Source organism: Euleptes europaea, chromosome 12, assembly GCF_029931775.1.
Source record: "Euleptes europaea isolate rEulEur1 chromosome 12, rEulEur1.hap1, whole genome shotgun sequence".
Classification (NCBI taxonomy): Eukaryota; Metazoa; Chordata; class Lepidosauria; order Squamata; family Sphaerodactylidae; genus Euleptes; species Euleptes europaea.
The window spans coordinates 1,170,149-1,192,157 of NC_079323.1; the positions used below are offsets into that span (position 1 = coordinate 1,170,149).

Here is a 22,009-nt window from a genome sequence, read left to right on the forward strand (position 1 = left end):
GTGTGTATGGGGCAGGGCTCAGATAGGAACAGGCACAACTTTCCGAGCTACTCTGCAGAAAGCTTCAAAGGGCCCCTGCGATGATGAGTCACACCTGGGAACGATCTGCCTCCGCAGTAGCGGAGGAGGCTTCCCGCTCTTGTCAGCTGCCACAGAAAACCCACACGAAGCTGCCTTCTACTGAATCAGAGCCTCAGACCATCAAGGTCGGTATTGTCTGCTCAGACTGGCAGCAGCTCTCCAAGGTCTTAGGCAGAGGACTTCCACATCACCTCCTGCCTGGTTCTTTTAACTGGAGATGCTGCCAAGGATTGAACCTGGAACTTCCTGCATGTGAAGCAGATGCTCTACCTTTGAGCCATGGCTCCTTCCTGAATGAAACTTCCTTCTATTGAATCAGACCATCAAGGTCAGTCTTGTCAGCTGAGGTGGGCAGTGGCTCTCCAAGGTCTCAGGTGGAGATCTTCAGCATCACCTACTGCACACACCCCCCCATACTGCTAGTGCGGCTCTCCTTGCAGAAACGCTGGTCCTTTGTTGCATCGCTCATCTGATAAATAAATTTCCCCTGGGAACCTCACATCCTTACGTCCACCCCCTCCTTTCTTATATTTCTTAGTTCTTGAATGTATCGGGTTCCGTGTGTTTTGCTCTGAGTGTGTATGCAATTTGAGTAATTTTAATAAAACCCTTACAATTTATACAACGCTTCTTTATTAAAAGTATTTCAACTGGTGCACTCATCCTCATAAAAATAGGTTTAAAGGTCCCAAGCACCAACCTCTCACAAAGCTCATTTTGTCTCCATAGCTAATCCCCCACCCAATTAAAGGAGACCCCTCCAATTGGCATAACACCGCTACCACTCCCCACGATGGCCAAGCCCCCAGGTGAGGGCAGCCACAATCGACCCTGGCCCCCAGCTGACCGGAAAGGAATCTCCTGACCCATAGCAGTAGTATTTGGGGAGGGGTGACCAGCAATGCCCCCTCCCCTGTGAGCTCACCCATCCTAGGTAAGAATTAGCGCCAGACGAGTCAGGCTCTTAATTTTTGTTTAAAATTAAAGCATCCCATCTGTCCAAGGAGCAGGAGGCCGGCACGCCTTTGGGTGAGTAGCCAGTCACAGCTGTCTCTCTTCCTACAGCATCTAGCCAGGGGGAGGACTGGATTCAGCCACTGGCTCACGCCCCCGTCTGAGGGTGCACCGGCGCCCCTCTGGAAGATCAGACATTTGCTGCGGGCTTCCTTGGTCACATCCGAGCGTGCCAGCTGGGAGTCCAGGCGAGTCCCCGGCTAGAAGCGCTTGTCCTCCGGCTGGGAACTGACCACCAGCTCCTTGTGGCCGAAGTCCCACCAGGCAGTCATGTGGAACGCCATGTTGGAGAGGACCACCAGGTACTCCAGGAAGGCAAAGATCGTGTAAACTGGGGAAGGAAAAGACCCAGAGGCTTAATCGACAACGCGTAACAGAAGGAAAGAGGCTCAGCACTGAAACAAGTCTGGATTCGGCAGCAGGGACCATAATCCTGCCACCCGAACATACAACAAGAGCTCAATAAATGCTTCTTTTAGTGGCCCCAATTCCTTTCCCAGCTCAGTCCTGCATACAGCTCAGGAGAGATCAGCAGATAGTGGACTTTCCAGTGTGGTGTAGTAATTAGACCCAGGTTCGAATTCCCACTCTGCCGTGGAAGTTCAATGGGTGCCCTTGCGCAAGTCATACACTCTCAGCATAGCCTGCCTCACAGGGTTGTTGTAAAGATAAAATGGAGAAGAATTATGTAAGCCACCATGCGTTCCCATTGGGGAGGAAGGTGGGCTACAAATGAAGTCAATAAATAAGTAAATAACATTATCCCATCAGCCCCGAGGACTTGTGCACTTTTTCCTCCCTGGGCAAGTTGAACCTTGCGAGGTTGAACACAAGGCCCACCACAGAAGCACAGACAGCCTGGGGCACAGTGCATGAGAGACTGTACACTGACCAATCCAAGAGGTGGGAAACGCTGTTTACATCTCCTTGGGATACAGCACCACTCCCGACCCCTCTGCAGGTGAGCCAAGCACAAGACAGGTGAGGTAGGTGGCAACTCCATAGTATGTGTGGCGTTCATTTCCCCCGCATACGGGATCCAGGGAAACACCGGCCAGTAAGGGGCAAGCCCTATGGCGCCCTCTTTTCCTTCCGCGGCTTGTTGCTGGGCCCCGGGTCCTCAGCACCTCAGGGGCTGCCAGCACCCATCACCAGCCTCCAAAGCCGGCAGAAGTTGCTTCTAAAGTCAAATCTTCTGCAATCTGGTTGTGGGAACGAGCTGCAAAACGCTGGCCCCCAAATAGACTGCTATGAATGGGGACCCCTGAAGCCAAGGCGATGGTTTGTTTTCTCATGAGGGGGTGTCATTAAAAAACCCTGAGATGAGGAATATGTGCCAAATGACCAGATTCCTAACTCTGGATTGGGGGCTGCAGGGTTTCCCCTAAGCAGGCAGATGGGTGAGAAGATGGAATCTTCCTTTGTTCTCACACTTTGCCCGGATGTTGTGATCTAAGCTGGGGGACCCAACCTCCTCTACAAAGGGGCAGTAGGGAGTTGGCGGGGGGGGGGGGTTGCTCCATCTAAGGTAACTGTCTTATAATTTAACTTCACTGGTTTGACATTTCCCTTTTCTTAGATGTGTATCCACTAGGCACGACTGCTATTTTCCATGTATGTGCTGTAGTTTAATCTTCAGTTTGGGAAAGCAGACTGTAACTGTGTTCCCACCTACACGCTGAAGACCGCTCTTATGCACTAGGGACACGCAAGCTTGGCGGGAGTTAAAGTAAATGGAAGCTCTGCCCTTTGCACTTGCTCAGAGGCATCCCCCAAGGCGCAGGCTGTGAGAGGCTGGGCTTTATATCTGGGGTGGTGGCTCTGAAAAGGAACATGCTTTTACATGGGCTCTATGGCATTGAAGCCCCTCCCCTCCCCAAACCCCGCCCTCCCCAAGCTCCCCCCCAAAAGCTCCAGGTATTTCACAACCCGGAGCCAGCATTCCCAGTGGCATCTCCAGTTAAAGGGACCAGGCAAGTAGGTGATGGGAAAGACCCCTGCCTGAGACCCCCTGCTGCAGTCTGAGTAGACAATACTGACCTAGATGGACCAAGGGTCTGATTCAGTATAAGGCAGCTTCATGTGTATTCATGTGGGAGGGTCTCTGAGGCCATTTCCATGACCAGACCTACCTGGGGCTCTGGTAAAGCACTTGGCACATTCAGGGGCACAGAGGAGAACTCAGCCCTCTCTGGGGCCATGCAGGAGTGGCAGCACCCTCGATGCTAGGGTTGCCAGCCTCCAGGTACTAGCTGGAGATCTCCCGCTTTACAGCTGATCTCCAGCCGATTGAGATCAGTTCACCTGGAGAAAATGGCCGCTTTGGCAGTTGGACTCTATGCCATGGAAGTCCCTCCCCAAACCCCGCCCTCCTCAGGCTGTGCCCCAAAAACCTCCCACTGGTGGTGAAGAGGGACCTGGCAATCTTACTTGATGCCCATCTCTCCTCGGCCACAAGCTTCCCAGGAGGCCTCAGGAGAGGGATGGGAGGACCGGCTGACCACCAGGGCTGCCCAAAGAGATGCTCAGCCCATCCACGGAGCACTCAGCACTTGGATAAAGGACCTTCATGAACACAATGTTGTGAGTCTTACCTCCGGGCTCGCAGTACCAGTTGTGCCAGAAGTAGAAGCACATGGCCATTAGGAAGGTGAACAGGTTGAAGAGGAAGAGCCACAGCTTCCATTTGTAGGACTTCCGCTCCTGCAAGGCAGAGCATGAGGTCACTCCTGGCAGGTCCAGCTCCTCGCACTCGCCACACGATGCCCACCCTGCAAGCTACACTTCTCACAGAAGGCCGGTTCTGTCCGGCTCTCTTGGGAGCTTTGCCAGGGGCGGGGTTTGCCCTGAGTGGGCATGGACAGCGCACCCACTGCTCCCTACATGCTCAGAGGACACCCAAGTCCCAGGTGAGCTGGGAGGCAGTGGCAGTAGGGTTGCCAATCTCCTGGTGGGGCCTGGAGTTACTACTGATTTCCAGACTTCAGATATTTCTTTATTTATTCATTTATACCCAGCATTTCTCCTGAAAGGGGACCCAAAATGGCTCACATCATTCTCCTCTCCTCTGTCCCATCTTCACAAAAACCCTCTGAGGTAGGTTAGGGTGAGAGAATGTGACTAGCCCAAGCCCACCCAGCTACCATGGCACGAGAGGGGATTTGAACTCGGGTTTCCCAGGTACTAATCCAACACTCTGAACCACTACGCCACACTGGCTCTCAGTTCCCCTGGAGAAAATGGATTCTTTGGAGAGTCAATGCTACGGTATCATATGCCTGCTGAGGCCCTTCCCTTCCCCAAACCCCAGGCTCTACCCCCAAATCTCCAGGAATGTCCCAACTTGAAGTTGGCAATCCTAGGCTGCAGGGATGCATCTCTGGGGTGGGGGAAAGGACTTGACGCTCTCCGCTGGAGTGAAGGGGGTCAGAGGGAATGGCACCTCTTGGGGCCCACACCCCAGAGAGGATATGATAACCATCTTCAAGTACTTGAAGGGCTGTCATATGGAGGATGGTGCCGAGTTGTTTTCTGTTGCCCCAGAAGGTAGGACCAGAACCAATGGGTTGAAATTAAATCAAAAGAGTTTCTGTCTAGACATTAGGAAGAATTTTCGAACAGAGCGGTTCCTCAGTGGAACAGGCTTCCTCGGGAGGTGTGGGCTCTCCTTCCCTGGAAGGTTTTTAAGCAGAGGCTAGATGGCCATTTGTAAGCAATGCTGATTCTGTGACCTTAAGCAGATGATGAGAGGGAGGGCATCTTGGGCATCTTCTGGGCATGGAGTAGGGGGTCACTGGGTGTGTGTGTGGGGGTGTGTGTGGAGGTCATTGTGAATTCCCTGCATTGTGCAGGGGGTTGGACTAGATGACCCTGGTGGTCCCTTCCAACTCTATGATTCTATGATTCTCTTCTCCTCTTCAGCCAGCCTCAGGAGCCCACGGACAAAGCTGAGCGGTGGGACCAGAAACCAGCAGGTCCCAAGGAAGCAGCAACACACAAGCCACCGAGCCCCAGCGGCCCCCTGGCCCGCCCCAACCTCTGCCCTTCCAAGTCAGGGGGGGCGTTGCCCAGAGCACACCCTTCCCCCAGCCCAGTGGCTGCTCTGGTCACTAAAAGGGGGGTTCCCGGCTGTGATGGCAGATCCAGGACCCTGGGGAAGAGTGAAAAGCAGAAAGACACACAGGTGGAGTTGCTGAGATACTTTTTCTTAAGAAATATTTTAATATTTAGGGTTTTTTTTCTGCTACCTGGCCCGGCCTCTTATCCTTTACAACTACTATGGGGTGGCATGTTTGTCCGTTCCCATTTCAGGGCCACCCCCATGCCCACCCGCACGGCAGCCGCACGGCAGGAAGTGTGCTGGGCAGAGAGACCTCCGCTTGCCCACAGTCACCCAGCGAGCTTCAGGGCCCAGTTAGAACTAGAACCCGGGCCCGCCCTCAGCTCCCTCTAGCCGGCCAGGCTCAGGCTCAGCGCTGGCATTCGAAACACTGGCAGTCGGGGAGGGGGACCTGAGAACAATCCCACCCCCCACGCTCACGCACTCTGCAGGACCCCTCCCCCAGCCTGGCCACACTGCTGGTATATCCAGAGCGCTGCCTGTGGCAACTCATGGGTGGGGGGCTTTGTGCAGGAGGGGCTGCCGGAGTCCTGAGCGCTTCCCTGGCAGCAGCCCCCCCCCCCCCCCGGAGCAGGAAACCACATTGCACAGGAACTGCCAGAGGCCATTGGGGAAGAGGGGCAAGAAGGGGAAGGGCCTCCCCCCGGAGCTCCGAGCGAGCAGAACTCTAGTCAAGGCCTTGCTCCGGGGATGGTGGTGGAAAGGGCTGTCAAATTGCAGCCGACTTTGGCACCCCCATAGGGTTTTCAAGGCAAGAGGCGTTCAGAGATGGTTTGCCATCGCCTGCCTCTGTGCAGCAAACCTTGGCAGTCCCCTGCCAAAGTACTAACCAGGGCTGACCCTGCTTAGCTCCATGATCTGACAATACTGGGCTAGCTTGAGCCATCCAGGTCGAGGCAAGAGAGGCTCAAAGGTGGTTTGCCATCGCCTGCCTCTGCAAAGCAACCCTTTGGGGTCATAAGAACATAAAGAAAAGCTCTGCTGGGTCAGATCAAGGCCCATCAAGTCCAGCAGTCTGTCCGCACAGTGGCCAACCAGGTGCCTCTAGGAAGCCTCCAAACAAGGCGACTGCAGCAGCATTGTCCTGCCTGGGTTCCACAGCACCCAAGATAATAGGCATGCTCCTCTGATCTTGGAGAGAATAGGTATGCATCATGACTAATATCCATTTTTACTAGTAGCCATGGATAGCCCTCTCCTCCATGAACAGGCCCACTCCCCTCTTAAAGCCTTTTAAGATGGCAGCCATCACCACATCCTGGGGCAGGGAGTTCCACAATTTAACTATGCGTCCTGTGAAGAAATACTTCCTTTTCTCTGTTTTGAATCTCTCACCCTCCAGCTTCAGCAGATGACCCCGCGTTCTAGTATTACAAGAGTGGGGGGGGGGGGAATTCTCCCTGTCCACCCTCTCCAAACCATGCATCATTTTATAGACCTCTATCATGTCTCCCCTTAGCCGCCTTCTTTCCAAGCTAAACAGCCCTAAGCATCTTAACAGCTCCCCATAGGACAGTTGGTCCAGTCCCCTAATCATTTTGGTTGCTCTTTTCTGCACCTTCTCAAGCTCTGTAATATCCCTTTTTAGGGGTGGTGACCAGAACTGTACACAGTATTCCAAGTGTGGTCTCACCATAGATTTGTACAAGGGCAGTATGATATCAGCAGTTTTATTCTCTATTCCTCATCTAATTATGGCCAGCATGGAATTTGTACTAATTTGGACTAACCCTGCTTATTTTTTGCGATCTGATGAGATCAGGCTATCCTGGCCCATCCTGGTTAGGGCAAGAGATGAACTGAGATTGTTTCTCATTGCCTGCCTCTGCAGAGGGACCCTGGACTTCCTTGGTGGTCTTCCATCCAAATACTAACCGGGGCTGGCCGACCCTGCTTAGCTTTCACGATCTGACAATATTGGGCCATCCAGGTCAAGGCCAAAGACAAACATTAGTGGTCTGTAATTGCCTGCCTCTGCATTGCAACCCTGGACTTCCTTGGGGGTCTCCCATCCAAGTTTCCACAATCCATGTAAATCGAGCTAGCCTGGCCCTCCAGGTGTGGGCTGTTCTAAGAAACCTGGGTTCAAATCACCTGGCCGGTGTTCCAGAGTGGGCACATCCCCACTGCCAGACACCCACAGTGGCAGCAACAGGGAAGCTCCCTCTCCCCCTCGGACAAGGAGAAATGCTGCAAGAACAGCAACACAGCGCATACAATGTAAGCTGGGTTCCTAGCTCCGGGTTGGGAAATACCTGTAGATTTTGGGGCGGAGCCTGAGGAGGGTGGGGTTTGGAGAGGGGAGGGACTTCAATGCCATAGAGTCCAATTGCCAAAGCGGCCATTTTCTCCAGGGGAACTGATCCCTATCCTCTGGAGATCAGTTGTAATAGCAGGAGCTCTCCAGCTAGTACCTGGAGGTTGGCAACCTTTACTGCAATAGCAGGAAGTAAATTAATCCTTTCCTGACGTGCCCAAAATATGTTTCAAAAGCACAGAATAAAGCTCTTCTGACCTCTGATGGCAAACAGACAAGGGGCACTTTCACACATCCTGAATAATCCATTTTCAACCCACTTTCACTGCACTTTAAGGATCGTTTATAAGTGGATTTTGTCATTTCACACAAAAAAAATCCATCTGCCACATGCATTGAAAGTGGATTGAAAGTGCATTATTCAGCATGTATGAAAGTACCCCTTAAGGTCAGCAGCCAAGCTAGGGTTGCCGGCTCCAGATTGTGAAATACCTGGAGATTTTGGGGGCGGTGCCTGAGGAGGGCAGGGTTTGGAGAGGGGAGGGACTTCAATGCCATAGAGTCCAATTGGCAAAGCGGCCATTTTCTCCAAGGGAACTGATCTCTATCCGCTGGAGATCAGTTGTAATAGCAGGAGATCTCCAGCTACTACCTGGAGGTTGGCAACCCTAGATCTCAGCAAACCACCACCACAGCAAGCTCTTAGAAGCGGAATGAACGATACCGTACCTTCGGACTCCCGGTGTGCTTCTTCATCATCCGCCACAAAACACACGTCAAGAACATGTAACTGAGGGTGGCAACCACGAAGACGCCACTGGCATTCCTGTGAATCACTGCAGCAGGACGAGAACAAGCCAATCTCAGCACGGAACGAGGAACTGGCGGCAGGGAAGAGGGCGCAGGGCAGCAACCACCCTCCGTGATCCCCGAGGATCATGAAGGCCACTCTCTGAGATGCTCTCCTCCTCAAGCCGCGTGGAATTCAAGAGAGCAAAGGAGCTGAGCTGGTGGAACCTGGGTTGGAGGGCAGTGGGGGGTGAAGGGGCAGCAAGGGAAGAAGGTACAGCAGGAGCCGGGGTAGGGTTGCCAGCTCAGGTTGGGAAATACCTGAGATTTTGGGAGTGGAGCCTGAGGATGGCGGGGGGTGGAGGGGGAGGGACTTCAATGCCACAGAGTTCAATTGCCCAAGTGGTCATTTTCTCCAGGTGAACTGATCTCTGCCACCTGGAGATCAGTTGTAATAGCGGGAGATCGCCAGCCACCACCTGGAGGTTGCAAGAATCAGCAGCAGACAAATGCCCAATTAATGTTTCACAGTGTACTGTATTTTGACTAGGTGCATAAATCCTAAAGTAAACACATGTTACATTGAAACATCCCATGTTACAACATAAATACAAACGCTGATATATCTATATCGACTCCCTGTGCTTCAAATGCCGTACTTCCAGGCACAGGTGAGTCCAAAGCAGCGTGAATCGCATACAATGCATATAAGGAATAGTGTCCTAGATGATGAACAATGGTGCGTAGGTAAAGATGGATCTTTACGACTCAATCAGTCAGTGGTATTGAACCTACAGGGGTCCAGGTAACGCCCTGTTTCGACCCTTCCATCTTCATCAGGACTCACTATAACATATATTTGTGAAGTTCATTACAATTTGGAAATATTTCTCAACGGGCAATAGTTATACAGGAGACCAAAGTCCAATGGATCATTTCCATCAAGTGCATTTAACAGCGATTCTATGTAAACCTCTACTCATTATTAATAAATTCTTACTATGCATTACAACAATATATAACAACCAAATACATATATATATTACTTACAGCATGGCAGTACAAATATCTGCCCCTGCAATGAGAGGAACGTCAGGTTCTCTGATTCAGCTGTATTCCAAGCAGCTAAAGAAAGTGCATCCCTTGAATTCTGCCAGCTGCATTGGCAGCCAGCTCTGTGATTCTTAAAGGAACACTAACGTGTCTCGATCCATACAGATCTACTCATAAGTAACATGTTAAGTCTAGTTCATTATTGTGTCCATGTGGATGAACCATGTTCAGTAAATGAATATATCTAGCCTCTTGTTGGCGTAGGACTAAATCCACATCGACATGATCCCGGGTTTTCTTCTCAAAAAAATGCCAAATTACAAAGAAGGCAAGATTCTCTATGCTGTGATTTTTACTGATGCAATGTAGCACCATGGGAGCTTCTGTTATGCAGTTTCTGATGCGAGAGAAATGTTCTCCTATCCTAGTTTTTATGGGTCTATTGGTCTTGCCAACATAAAAAAGTTGGCATGAACACTTAACAATATATATCAAATTTTTGGACTCACAATTATTAAAGAAACTCTAAATTGTCCCTAAAATGGTTTGGTGCTTTCTGTAGCCGCAAACCCCTGGGGATCATCTTATTTCTAACATATTCCACCAAAAAGGTTGCATGCATTTCATATTTGGTTTCTTTTTTCAAGGTTTGCAAAAGAGTAGTATAATCAGTTGTAAATGCAGTTCCTTGTGCCGCAAAGGGTATAGCTGTATCTAATATTTTATCACGTTTCTCATTGGAAAAAGCAAATGTCTCCTTCCATTTCGACATACTGACACCCCTGTAGGTTCGATACCACTGACTGACTGAGTCGTGAAGACCCGCGCTTTACCTACACAACATTGTACATCAGGGGTGGGGAACCTTTTTCCTGCCAAGGGCCATTTGCGCATTTATAACATTATTCGGGGGCCATAACTAGGTGTAGATCTCCCGGGGGGGGGGAGACTACAGTTTCCAGGTCTCCAGCCACCACCTGGAGGTTGGCAACCCTAGGGGAGACCACGCAGAGAAGGCCTGGAGGGCGCCCCCACTCCCTCATCCTCCCCCTGTCCCAGGCGGGAGGGCAGCCAGCGGTAGGCCTGACCAAATGAGGCGCCAGGAGGCAGCCGATCCACAGGGAAGGAAGGGAGGAAGGAAAGAAAACAGAGAAAGAGGAAAAGGGAGGGAGGCGAAAAGAGAGAGAAAGGGAGAAAGAAATGGAGGGAGGGGGAGAAAGAAAGAAAAGGACGGAGGGAGACAGAAAAAGAGGGAGAGAGGGAGAGAAAGGAGAGTGACAGAAAAAGAAGAAAAGAAAGAAAAGCCTTCCCCCCCACACACACACCTGTGCACACCGGCCCCACGCGACCAGGCCCCAACCTCCATGCCTCCCCCCAACACACCCCCGGCCCCGGAGCTCCTGAGGGCCGCAGAAAATGTCCTCGGGGGCCGCATATGGCCCCCGGGCCTGAGGTTCCCCATCCCTGTTGTACATCATCTAGGACACTATTCCTTATATGCATTGTAAACTACTCACGCTGCTTTGGACTCACCTGCGCCTTGGAAGCACGGCATTTGAAGCACAGGGAGTCAATATAGATATATCAGCGTTTGTATTTATGTTGTAAGATGTGATGTTTCAATGTAACTTACTTTAGGATTTATGCACCTAGTCACAATACAGTACACTGTGAAACTTATTAATTGGGCGTTTGTCTGCTGCTGATTCTTGCAACACATGTTGCAGCAGTCTGACCTGTTTGTATTGCCACCACCTGGAGGTTGGCAACCCTAAGCCAGGGCTGACCACTGGGAAGTCATGACAGCCTGAGCTGGAGATGACCAAACACTAGGGTTGTCAACCTCCAGGTACTAGCTGGAGATCTCCTGCTATTACAACTGAAGTATAAATAAAATAGTAACCAATACTGAATAATATGTTAGTCTCTATATTGTATAGGTATTATAAATTATACCCCAACAGAGTCAAAAATGCAATTGTAAGTATTATAATCATTCTACATGAGAGAAAGCAATAATATATGCCCTGTGGGGCATATATAATTGCTTTCTCGCATGTAGTATGATTACAGTTGCATTTTTGACCCTGTTGGGGTATGATTTATAATACCTATACAATTTTTACTATTTTATTTTATTTATACTTCAGTTTGAAGCTTATCAATATAGAGCCCACGTGCTGTTGTTCCCTTCAGTCAGTACCTGGAGGTCGGCAACCCTACTCCCCAAGCTCCTCACAAATAGAAGTAACGAGAAGGTGGGCAGAAGGGCCCCAGGTGCCGATCGGCCCTCTGCGGGAGGACTCACCGTAGTTTTCCGAGGAAGAGAAAAAGGTCAAGAGGATGAGAGCAACGTCCTCTAGCAGGCTCAACACAAAGGCTGCTTGGCACAGCCACGGGTAGCTGGGGCGTGGGCAGTGGCAGCTGCAGTAGTAGTTCCAGTACATGATGGCCATCAGGAAGCGGGGGCCCGAGTGCACCCCGATGCAGAAGTGCCACACGTAGCGCTCGGGGACCGCCATGCCGACGGCAGCGCTGACAGAAGGGAGGTAGATGGAGACCTGCCGAAGAAACGGAAACATCTCTTGCAGCGTGCCTGCCATGCCTCTCCTGCCCACGCCCCGTGGCCTTCATGTCGCTTTAGCGGCTGGGCTGGCACACAGAATACATACAGGCCGCATCGTCTATCTGTCTGCTGGTGGCTAGAGGCCAAACTGATCTGGCATGGCCAGTGACAACCTAATCTTTAGGATTTTTTTTAAGGATTTGTTTCTAAGGGCTTGTTAAAATTACTGATAAATCATCTTTTGACTTAATCATAGAGTTGTAAGGGACCACCAGGGTCATCTAGTCCAGCCCCCTGCACAATGCAGGAATTTCACAACTACCTCCCCCCACACACGCCCAGCAAACCCTCTTCCATGCCCAGCAGATGGCCAAGATGCCCTTCCTCTCGTGATCTGCCTAAGGTCATAGCATCAGCATTGCTGACAGGTGGCCATCTAGCCTCTGCTTTAAAACCTCCAGGGAAGGAGGGCTTACCACCTTCTGAGGAAGCCTGTTCCACTGAGGAACCACTGTAACTGTTAGAAAATTCTTCCCAATGTCTAGACGGAAACTCTTTTGATTTAATTTCATCCTGTTGGTTCTGGTCCGACCTTCTGGGGCAACAGAAAACAACTCGGCACCCTCCTCTCTATGACAGCCCTTCAAGTACTCGAAGATGGTTATCATAGCCCCTCCCGGTCTTCTCCTCTCCAGGGTAAACATACCCAGCTCCTTCAACCTTCACTGTTCTTAATCAATAAATTTACAACCAAGAGTCGGGGGATCCTTGCTGCCGCCTTCATGGATTTGAAGGCAGCTTTTGACACTGTACCCTGTGCCCGACTGTGGCACAAGTTAAAGCCAGCGTCTACCGACAAGAGACTGTTGGGTGTGATTGAGATCCTGCATTCTAATCCCACTGCACAAGTCCACTATGGGTGAGACGGACAACTTTCCAATGCAACTTCCCTACAGAAGGGAGTATATCGGGGCGTGTGATGGCCCCCCTTTCTGTTCAACATATATATTAATGAAATGAGCTCTGCTTTCTCTACTCAGGACTGTTACTCTCCATCTATTGGGGAAATGCTACCTATGCTGAATACAATGCAGATAACTAACCAAAAACAACAACAACAACAACAACAGCAGCAGGATGGCGCTATATAGGATATATTCAACAAACAAATAACACTCATGTATACTGTAGACAGCAAAGTCATTTTGGAATCTTGTGGACTACTATCTGGCAAGGGGCTGAGGCTCAGTGGCAGAGCCTCTGCTTGGCATGCAGAAGATCCCAGGTTCAATCCCCGGCATCTCCAGTTAAACAGACTAGGCAAGTAGGTGATGTGAAAGACCCCTGCCTGAGACCCTGGAGAGCCACTGCCAGTCTGAGTAGACCAATACTGACTTCAATGGACCAAGAGTCTGATTCAGTATAAGGCAGCTTCATGTGTTCATGTGCACTTGTCTTTTTTATTGTTATACTTGGTTTATTGAGAATTATTGAGTTTATTAGTGGTATATATGAGTTGTTTGTTATTTGTTTGTTGAATATACCCTATATAGAGCCATCGTGCTGTTTTTTGTTAGTTATTCTCTTTCTATTGCCAGCATTAAAGTTCCAATTCTACTTTTTTGCTGATGATGCAGTTCTCCTATCAAGAACAACACCCGGATTGTCCTCCCTGATGAGGCCTTTTGTCTCTTATTGTCTAGAAGAACATCTGATAGTTAACGATAAAAAATCCAAGGTCGTCGTTTTTGGCAAAAAATCTCATGTACACCATAAGTGGCAAATTTATGGTAATGATATTGAGGAGGTCCCCTATTTTAAATACCTAGGGGCTTAGTTTGACCAGAGATTAACTTGGTCAGTGCAATCTGCTCATGTTAAAAGACTGGCTATAGCGGCAGCAAATATTATTTGTCATTTCTTTTATTCACCTGGAGCTCAGTATATCCCAGCCCCCATTAAACTATTCAACGCCAAGGTGGCTGCACAAAGTTTATAAGGGGCTGGTATCTGGACTGACAAAATAGGGGAGTCCTTCAGGTTCGACCAGAACCAACGGTTGAAATTAAATCAAAAGAGTTTCCGTCTAGACACTAGGAAGAATTTTCTAACCGTTAGAGCGGTTCCTCAGTGGAACAGGCTTCCTCGGGAGGTGGTGAGCTCTCCTTTCCTGGAGGTTTTGAAGCAGAGGCTAGATGGCCATCTGTCAGCAATGCTGATTCTGTGACCTTAAGAAGATGAGAGGGAGGGCATCTTGGCCATCTTCTGGGCATGGAGTAGGGGTCATTGGGTGGGTGGGGAGGTAGTTGTGGATTTCCTGCATTGTGCAGGGGGTTGGACTAGATGACTCTGGTGGTCCCTTCCAACTCTATGATTCTATGATTCTGTTCAATTCTTCTTAAATCCCTAGTTCCACCTCCAGAATTCCAGCTGTGTTGAGGGGGTGGCAATTCCTCTGAGCGGAATTGGGACAATCATCTCTCGAAGCTCTGCCCTGGATGAAGGCCTTTCCTCTCAAAGTTAAAATTATGGCTCCCTCCAATTGATCAGGGAGGGTCCTTATGTTTCCCATAGGGATAAACCTGTAGAGCAACAACTTCAGCTCCTTAGGCTTCCCTTGGACTCCCTTCAATCAGTCACCAGACAGGAAGCTATGAGCATAATTAAGAAATGTTTAGTTAGGTACAATGAGAACAGTGCGATCTGTAGAGCACGACATGTTTGTTCTGCCTAATTTGTTGGTATAAACGACGCAGTTCTATCGCCATGCTCAAGGACTGGCCTAGAGGTTATTGAATCGATGCCAGGAGTACTTGTACCGCTAATGGTCTGGTGTGAAACTACATGAAATGTAAGCGAAATGTAAAATACTGGTATTTTTGAAGTCCTGGAAACCACTTAAATGGGTAATTAATGGCAATCTACTTGAGCAGGTTAAATACTTTGAATATCTAGATATTTACTTTCATTACAATGCATCTTGGAAAACTCACTACCAATTTGCAGTTAAAGCAGCCACTTCAGCCTGGAACGTGTTGCTAATTACCAAGCATAAATGGCCTAAAGGTCAATATCAGCACCTTAAATTGAGCCCGTAAGCAAACTGGAAGTCAACACTGATGGAACAAGATGGGAGTGATACGGGCCCTATGACCCACTCCAGTCAACACTCTGGCTGTAGCATTTTGTACCAACTGTAGCTCCCAGAGAGTCTTCAAGGGCAGCCCCATATAGAGTGCACTGCAGTAATCTAATATAGGTTTTACCAGGACATCCCCCTCCCCCCCGCCCAGTGGCAAGATCTTTTCTGCTCAGGAAGGTTGAAAGACATCTGGAAAAGCGCTTAAAAGCAACTTACATTGCACTGGGAGGCTGTGACTTCATCGAAATGAAAGAACAGAGACCAAATCACGCCGAAGAGTAACCCGCACAGCGGGCAGCACACCGTCCCAACAACCAGGGTGGTGAAGCGGAGCCGGAAGAGTGTCTCATCCCCATCCAAGGGCAGCAGCGCTTGGAACATGCTGCTGAACCTATACGTGGGAAAAGACGGCACCTCCCTGAAATTTAACTTTAAAACGGGGGTTGGGAATGGGGAGAGAGCTCTCCTTCTTTCCCATATGGTTGAGGAGAAAAGTCTAAAGAATGCACAGAAGGTTTATCTGCCAGCATGGTGTAATGGTTCAGAGTGGTGATTTGGAGCGGTGGAGTGTGATCTGGAGAACCGGGTTTGATTCCCTGGTCCTCCACATGAGCAGCAGATGCTAATCTGGTGAACTGGATTTGATTCACTGCTCCTACACATGAAGCCAGCTGGGTGACCTTGAGCAAGTCACATTCTCTCAGCTTCACCTACCTCACAGGGTGACTGTTGTGGGGCGGGGAAAGGAAGGGGATTGAAAGCTGGTCTAATTCTTTCTTAAGTGGTAGAGAAAGTTGGCATATAAAAACCAACTCTTCTTCTTAATCAGAATTCAAAGGTTGTTTTGGCTGACCAAGATTAAAATGTTATCTCAGCTCTTCTTTGCCTCCCATTGCCTAGCTTTTAAAATAAAGACACACACCCCGACTCCAACCTGTTGCCTTGCCCATCGTGTCTCCTTGTGAGATGCTACCCCTACCTGGGCACAGCAGCATACTGGAAACCGGCATTTTAGTGGCACAGCCAAGCATTGGCAAATGGAACAGGGCAGCAGCAAAGAAGGAGGATACAAGAGGGCTTCCCCACACAGACTTTGCCTGAAAACCTCGCCCTCCCCTTGGCTGGATAACAACTCCTCTGCACCAGCCCTTGCCAACAAACTCCCAAGGGGCTGTGGCTCAGTGGAAGAGCCTGGTCCCAGGTTCAATCTCTGGTAGCATCTTCAGTTGAAAGGACCAGGCAGCGGGTGATGGGAAAGACCCTCCGCCTGAGAGCTACTAGTCAGAGTAGGCAGTACAGACATCGATGGACCAAGGGTCTGATTCAGTGTAAGGCAGCTTCATGTATCCATGTGTCCATTTATTGCGGGTGGGGCTTTGGCTCTGTGGTAGAACCTCTGCTTTGCATGCAGAAGGTTCTAGGTTCAATCCCTGGCATCTCCAGTAGGTGATGTGAAGGATCTCTACCTGAGACCCTGGAAAGCTGCTGCCACTGTCTGAGTAGACAATACTGACATTGATGGACTGATGCTCTGATTTAACGTAAGGCAGATTCACCATCTCCAGAGTGGGGGGGGGGTCCTCATTAAGAAGTGCAGAACTGAGCTTCTCACAGCCGCCCCCATTCTGCCATTCTACCAAATATCACCATGCCATCCTGTTCTTTGGGTTAAACTAGAGATCTAAGGCACTGGGTTTCTGCTGGGGTCCCACTCTGAGACCAGCCTGGAGCCTCTCCAATAAAGGGAAATTATTCTTTCACAATTCATAGCAGTCGACACCATTTATTCTATCATTTAAAAGCATTGTGGGCTGGATGTGTCTAGTATACATGTTGATTATATACATATGGTATATATAAAGGGGAAATATGTCTATAATATGAGGGGTGTCATTCTGTACTGTTTTCCCCCTTCAAAAAAAATGGAGACCCAGCCTAGGGTTGCCAACCTCCAGGTAGTTATATTAAAAAAATCAGCACGCATGACCAAATTAACTGGTGCAAGTATATTGTATACAATTCCATATGCACACAATCCCCGTTACTTGTGCTATGCTGGTTTTGTACAGCGTCTTTATAATTGACAACATGGTGCCCTATCTCTTTTGATAGCCTTGGAATTGTAAACTGCATTTTATGCATTTTGATTGTTTTGAAATTGTACACAGTATACTTGCATTGGTCAATTTGGTCATACGTGCTGATTTTTTTGTATAACCTCCACGTAGTAGCAGGAGATCTCCTGCTATTACAACTGATCTCCAGCCGATAGAGATTAGTTCCCCTGGAGAAAATGGCCACTTTGGCAACTGGACTCTATGGCATTGAAGTCCCTCCCCTCCCCAAACTTCACCCTCCTCAGGCGCCACCCCAAAAACCTCCCACCGGTGGCGAAGAGGGACCTGGCAACCCTAATCCAGCCCTGTGCTGGGATCAGAGGGTAAAGGGGGAGCTGCCTGCCTGGCATTCAACACCCCCCCTTCCCGTGTTTGTGCACATGGGGGTGGGTAGCTGAAGTCCCGCAAGCACCACAAGTCAGCCTTCCACCCTGGCTTAACACCCCTCCTGTCCCCTCCCGAGCTCGGCCTGCCACTTCCTATTCCCCCACCCCAGCGCTGCCCTGGAACCCGGCAAATCTCCACAAATTTCCCAATCCGGAGTTGGAAATCCTGCTGGGCTGGCCAGTCCTATGCCCTTGATGGCAGGTTACCCTCCACCTTTCCCAACTGGGACTGAAGGTGCATCACACAGCATCAGTCGGTGCAGTCAAATAGGGTGAGGAGGCATCTAACCAACAGGACTGCAGACGTCTGAAAGAAGGCATCCGTATGAAACATGTCAACCTGCACAAACCTGCACTTCTGAAGAAGTGAGCTGTGGCTCACGAAAGCTCCTACCCTGCCAGAAAATATTTTTGTTAGTCTTTAAAGTGCGACTGGACTCTTGCTCTTTTCTACTACTGCACAAGAAATGTTATTTCCTAAAGTAGGAATAGAATGTGGTGAGAGCAAGATGAAAACCGACCGCACCCAAGCCATGCGAACCGCAGCGCTGTTCAAGATTGTGGCCTGATTTTTGAGGCAGGGAACAAGGAAGGTGTCCCTTGGCAGGATCGCTCAGGAAGGACTGGATGGTCCCTGGCGCAAGCCCTGACCTTTCCACTTAGGGCTGCCAACCTCCAGGTGGTGTCTGGAGATCTCCTGGGTTTACAACTGAGATCAGTTCACCTGGAGGAAATGCCCATGTTGGAAGATGGACTCTATGGTATTATACCCCATTGAAGTCACTCCCAAAACCTCATCTTCCTCAGGCAACCCTGTCCCCACCCCCGTGTTCCACACCCCGCATCTGCTCCAGGCTGTTTCTGTCCGTTCCTTTTGCTGTGTTGCAAAGTTTTTATAATTTTTTGGCACCTCCAGAGGTTGGTTGTTTCTCAGTTCTCTCAGGAGGGTTGTACTTTGTGTGCACTTCATAAGAACATGAGAAAGGCCCTGCTGGATCAGACCCAGGCCCATCGAGTCCAGCAGTCTGTTCACCCAGGGGCCAACCAGGTGCCTCTAGGAAGCCCACAAACAAGATGACTGCAGGCAGCAGCATTAACCTGCCTGTGTTCCAAAGCAACTGATAGAATAGGCCTGCTCTTCTTATCATGGAGAATAGGTGTCCATCATGACTAGGAGCCATTTGTTCTTCCAGGCTGGGTGGCAGTCTGGCAGACAGCTCAGGTTGCAGTGTGTAACCCAGTGTTAACCCTTGATACCAGGGAAACAGAAGCATCAAGGGTGCAATCAGTTCTGTGTGTGAGACTTGCACCGTACTTGAGTTACGCATCAATTTACTCCTTCTGCTCTTGACCTCAGAGACTAGGACACGGAGTAATGGATTTAAACTAAGAGAAAAGCCATTCCACCTAAACATTAGGAAGAACTTTCTGACAGTGAGGGCGGTTCGACGGTGGAATGTGCTGCCTCGGAAGGTGGTGGAGTCCCCTTCTTTGGAGATCTTTAAGCAGAGTCTGGATGGCCATCTGTTGGGAGCACTTTGATTGTGAGATCCTGCACGGCAGGGGGTTGGACTGGATGGCCCTTGAGATCTCTTCCAACCTTGTGTGATTTTTTTTGGGGGGGGGGAGGGAGGTAGTTGTGAATCTGCTGCATTGTGCAGGGGGTTGGACTAGATGACCCTGGTGGTCCCTTCCAACTCTATGATCCTATGACCTCTGACCAGCTCAGTGGCCGGGGACATTTTGATATGCGTGCTTGGAGGGCGGATTTGATTGCGCCCAGGTGCAGCAGTTTACCTGCTCAGAGTTTTATCCCAGCCCCCTCTTTGGTTAGGTCACCCAGGAAGGGATCTCATGCCTCCACCCAAGAGAGTAGGAATCTATGGCAGAGGCTCTCCAAGGTCTCAGGTGGAGATCTTCAGCATCACCTTCTGCCTGGACCTTTTACCTGGAGATGCCAGAGACTGAACTTGGGACCTTCTGCATGGAAACCAGAGGCTCTTCCACAGAGCCACGGCCCCCACGCAACATTGTCAAAAGTCACCTGCCCAAATGGCATCAGCTACAGCTGCCACAAATGGGGATGCCTTCCTCCCCCACTGCCAGCATGGTGTAATGGTTAAGAGGGGTGGTTTGGAGTGGTGGACTCTGATCTGGAGAACCGGGTTTGATTCCCCACTCCTCCACATGAGCGGCGGAGGCTAATCTGAGGAACTGGATTTAAGAACATAAGAACATAGGAAAGGCCCCATTCTGGATCAGACCCAGGCCCATCAAGTCCAGCAGCCTGTTCACACAGTGGCCAACCAGGTGCCTCTAGGAAGCCCCCAAACAAGGCGACTGCAGCAGCACCATCCTGCCTGTGTTCCACCATACCCAAAATAATAGGCATGCTCCTCCAATACCAGAGACAATAGGTATGCAGCATGACTAGTATCCATTCTAACTAATAGCCATGAATACCCCTCTCCTCCATGAATATGTCCACTCCCCTCTTAAAGCCCTCCAAGCTGGCAGCCATCCCCACATCCTGGGGCAGGGAGTTCCACAATTTAACTATGTGTTGTGTGAAAAAATACTTCCTTTTATCTGTTTTGAATCTCTCACCCTCCAGATTTGTTTCCCCACTCCTCCACATGAAGCCAACTGAGTGACCTTGAGCTAGTCACACTCTCAACCCCACCTACCTCACAAGGTGTCTGTTGTGGGGAGGGGAAGGGAAGGTGATTGTAAGCCGGTTTGAGTCTCCCTTAAGTGGTAGAGAAAGTCGGCATATAAAAACCAACTCTTCTTCTTCATGTCTTGGGGGGGCTGCTACATGCCGTGTCCCCTGAGGGGGCGCTCGTTCAGCAAAAGGGGCTTCCAAGCAGGGGCTCGCCAAGTCTCATGATCTTCCTACCCCTCCCCAGGGGTTATGGTGCAGGGGGCGTCCCCCAGGCCAGGGCCTCTCTCTGCCCAGGACCCGGGGGGCCAGAGCCGAGCAAAAAGCCCTGTTCTGATGCCCCGGCAGATGCCAAGACCCGGGCCAGGCGGGCCACTCCGGGGACTCATCCTGCGTGGTGCCTCTGATGCTTGGGTGAGAGCCGAGGCAAGGGAGGGGCAGGCTAGCAGGGTGATGGAAACGCGGGTCTGGCAAGGAGTTTAAATGGAGCGAGCAGGCCCACCCCGGAGCGTCTCCAAAAGATGCAACACTCTGTAGAACCGCCCAGAGACTTTATGAAAAATACTCAGTGCTTTATTTCAAGATGGGGGAGAAAGTTCAATGAAAACATCCGTTCAGCCATACAATTTTTTCAAGCACACCCGTGGAGCAGCACAGACACTTCAGGGACAAGCTCACCAGGAAGCGGCCAGGACTGGGGTGGAGGGGGGGGGGGAGAAGAACCAGAGCTGGGCTCTCGAAACGAAGCATCTCACTGAGGCTGGAAGTGCCCGGCTGGGCTGAGAACGCAAAAGCCCCAGAAAAGGTTTCCCTGCAGGAAAAGGCACCTGGATCTCAGAGTGGCGCAAGAGCCCTGGGCTCATCTGCAATTCTCCGCCTGCTCCAGCGGTGACCGTTCCGGCTTCCTTTCCCTCCCGACTCTAAAATCCCAGGCTTGGACATGGCTCTCCGCTGGGGCCAGACTTGACTTCGGGACAACCCTAAGCCTAGCTTCCTTCGGCCCCTGACGGGAGATAGCAGATTGATCCTGTCAGGTCTCCCCGCCAATGCTGGAGGGGCCTCAGGTGATGTCGGGAAGGGAGCCCCTCCCCAGCCCACCAGAGGGCTTGTCCTCCTTTCCCTCGCGGCCTGGCATGAGGGCCAGCCGCCCTGGCCGAGCACATGTGTGAATGCCACGGACTGGATCCTGACCCTGGGTAAATCCCTGCCCAGTCCAACCCTCCCCCCCAAGGGTCAGAATGAGAGGCTATCGCCACCTCTGGAGGAGCTTAGTGCGGCCTCAAATACATCCAAAGTATAAAACGCTCGTCTCTCTCTCTCTCTCTCTCTCTCTCTCTCCGCCCCGGATCCTTTCCAGAGCCGCAGGGGGAAAGAGCAAGGAACGAAAGCCGCTTCGTTTCCTGTCTGCAGTGCAGATGACATCTCCCCAGACACAGGCTCAGTGCAGAAGCCGGGGGGGGGGGGGGCGCGGGCGGAGGGGGCTGTGCGGGTGCTCCCTTTCCAGCACCTCCCCCTCTCCTCACCCCCCAAATCATTAGCAAGGGCTCCTTCGGTTGGGCCCTTTATACCTTTAAATTGGCCCTGGAAGAATGCTCTGGGCTGGAGGAGGTCACTTTGCAGTTGCCCACAGCCACGGAGACCCCCCCCCCACTCCAGGGATAAGTAACCGCGACCACTCCCCACAATGGCCAAGCCCCCAGGTGAGAGCATGCCACAATCATCCCTGGCCCCCAGCTGACTGGGAAGGAATCTTCTGATCTATAGCAGCAGTATCTGGCGGGGTGGGGGGGACGACCAGCAACGCCCCCTCCCCTGTGAGCTC

General features: G+C 50.7%; 1 protein-coding gene across 1 annotated transcript; it reads right to left on the reverse strand.

Annotated features, from left to right (window-relative positions):
- Positions 1-1,295: 1,295 nt before the first annotated feature.
- On the reverse strand, positions 1,296-15,403 carry LOC130485224 (post-GPI attachment to proteins factor 2-like). Its single transcript, XM_056858356.1, has 5 exons — positions 15,239-15,403; positions 11,623-11,875; positions 8,202-8,308; positions 3,690-3,798; positions 1,296-1,426 (listed from the first exon to the last, which is right to left on the reverse strand). Exons 1-5 carry the CDS (start codon positions 15,401-15,403, stop codon positions 1,296-1,298), a joined length of 765 nt encoding a protein of 254 aa, XP_056714334.1.
- Positions 15,404-22,009: the final 6,606 nt, after the last annotated feature.

Excerpts from the sequence above, each read along its gene's own strand:
- LOC130485224 (XM_056858356.1), bottom strand. The coding sequence starts at position 15,403 with ATGTTCCAAGCGCTGCTGCCCTTGGATGGGGATGAGACACTCTTCCGG. Across the intron at positions 3,799-8,201 it reads AGCACACCGGGAGTCCGAAG|GAGCGGAAGTCCTACAAATG; the intron begins GTACGGTATCGT and ends TCTGCCTTGCAG. Across the intron at positions 1,427-3,689 it reads CTGGTACTGCGAGCCCGGAG|TTTACACGATCTTTGCCTTC; the intron begins GTAAGACTCACA and ends TTCCTTCCCCAG.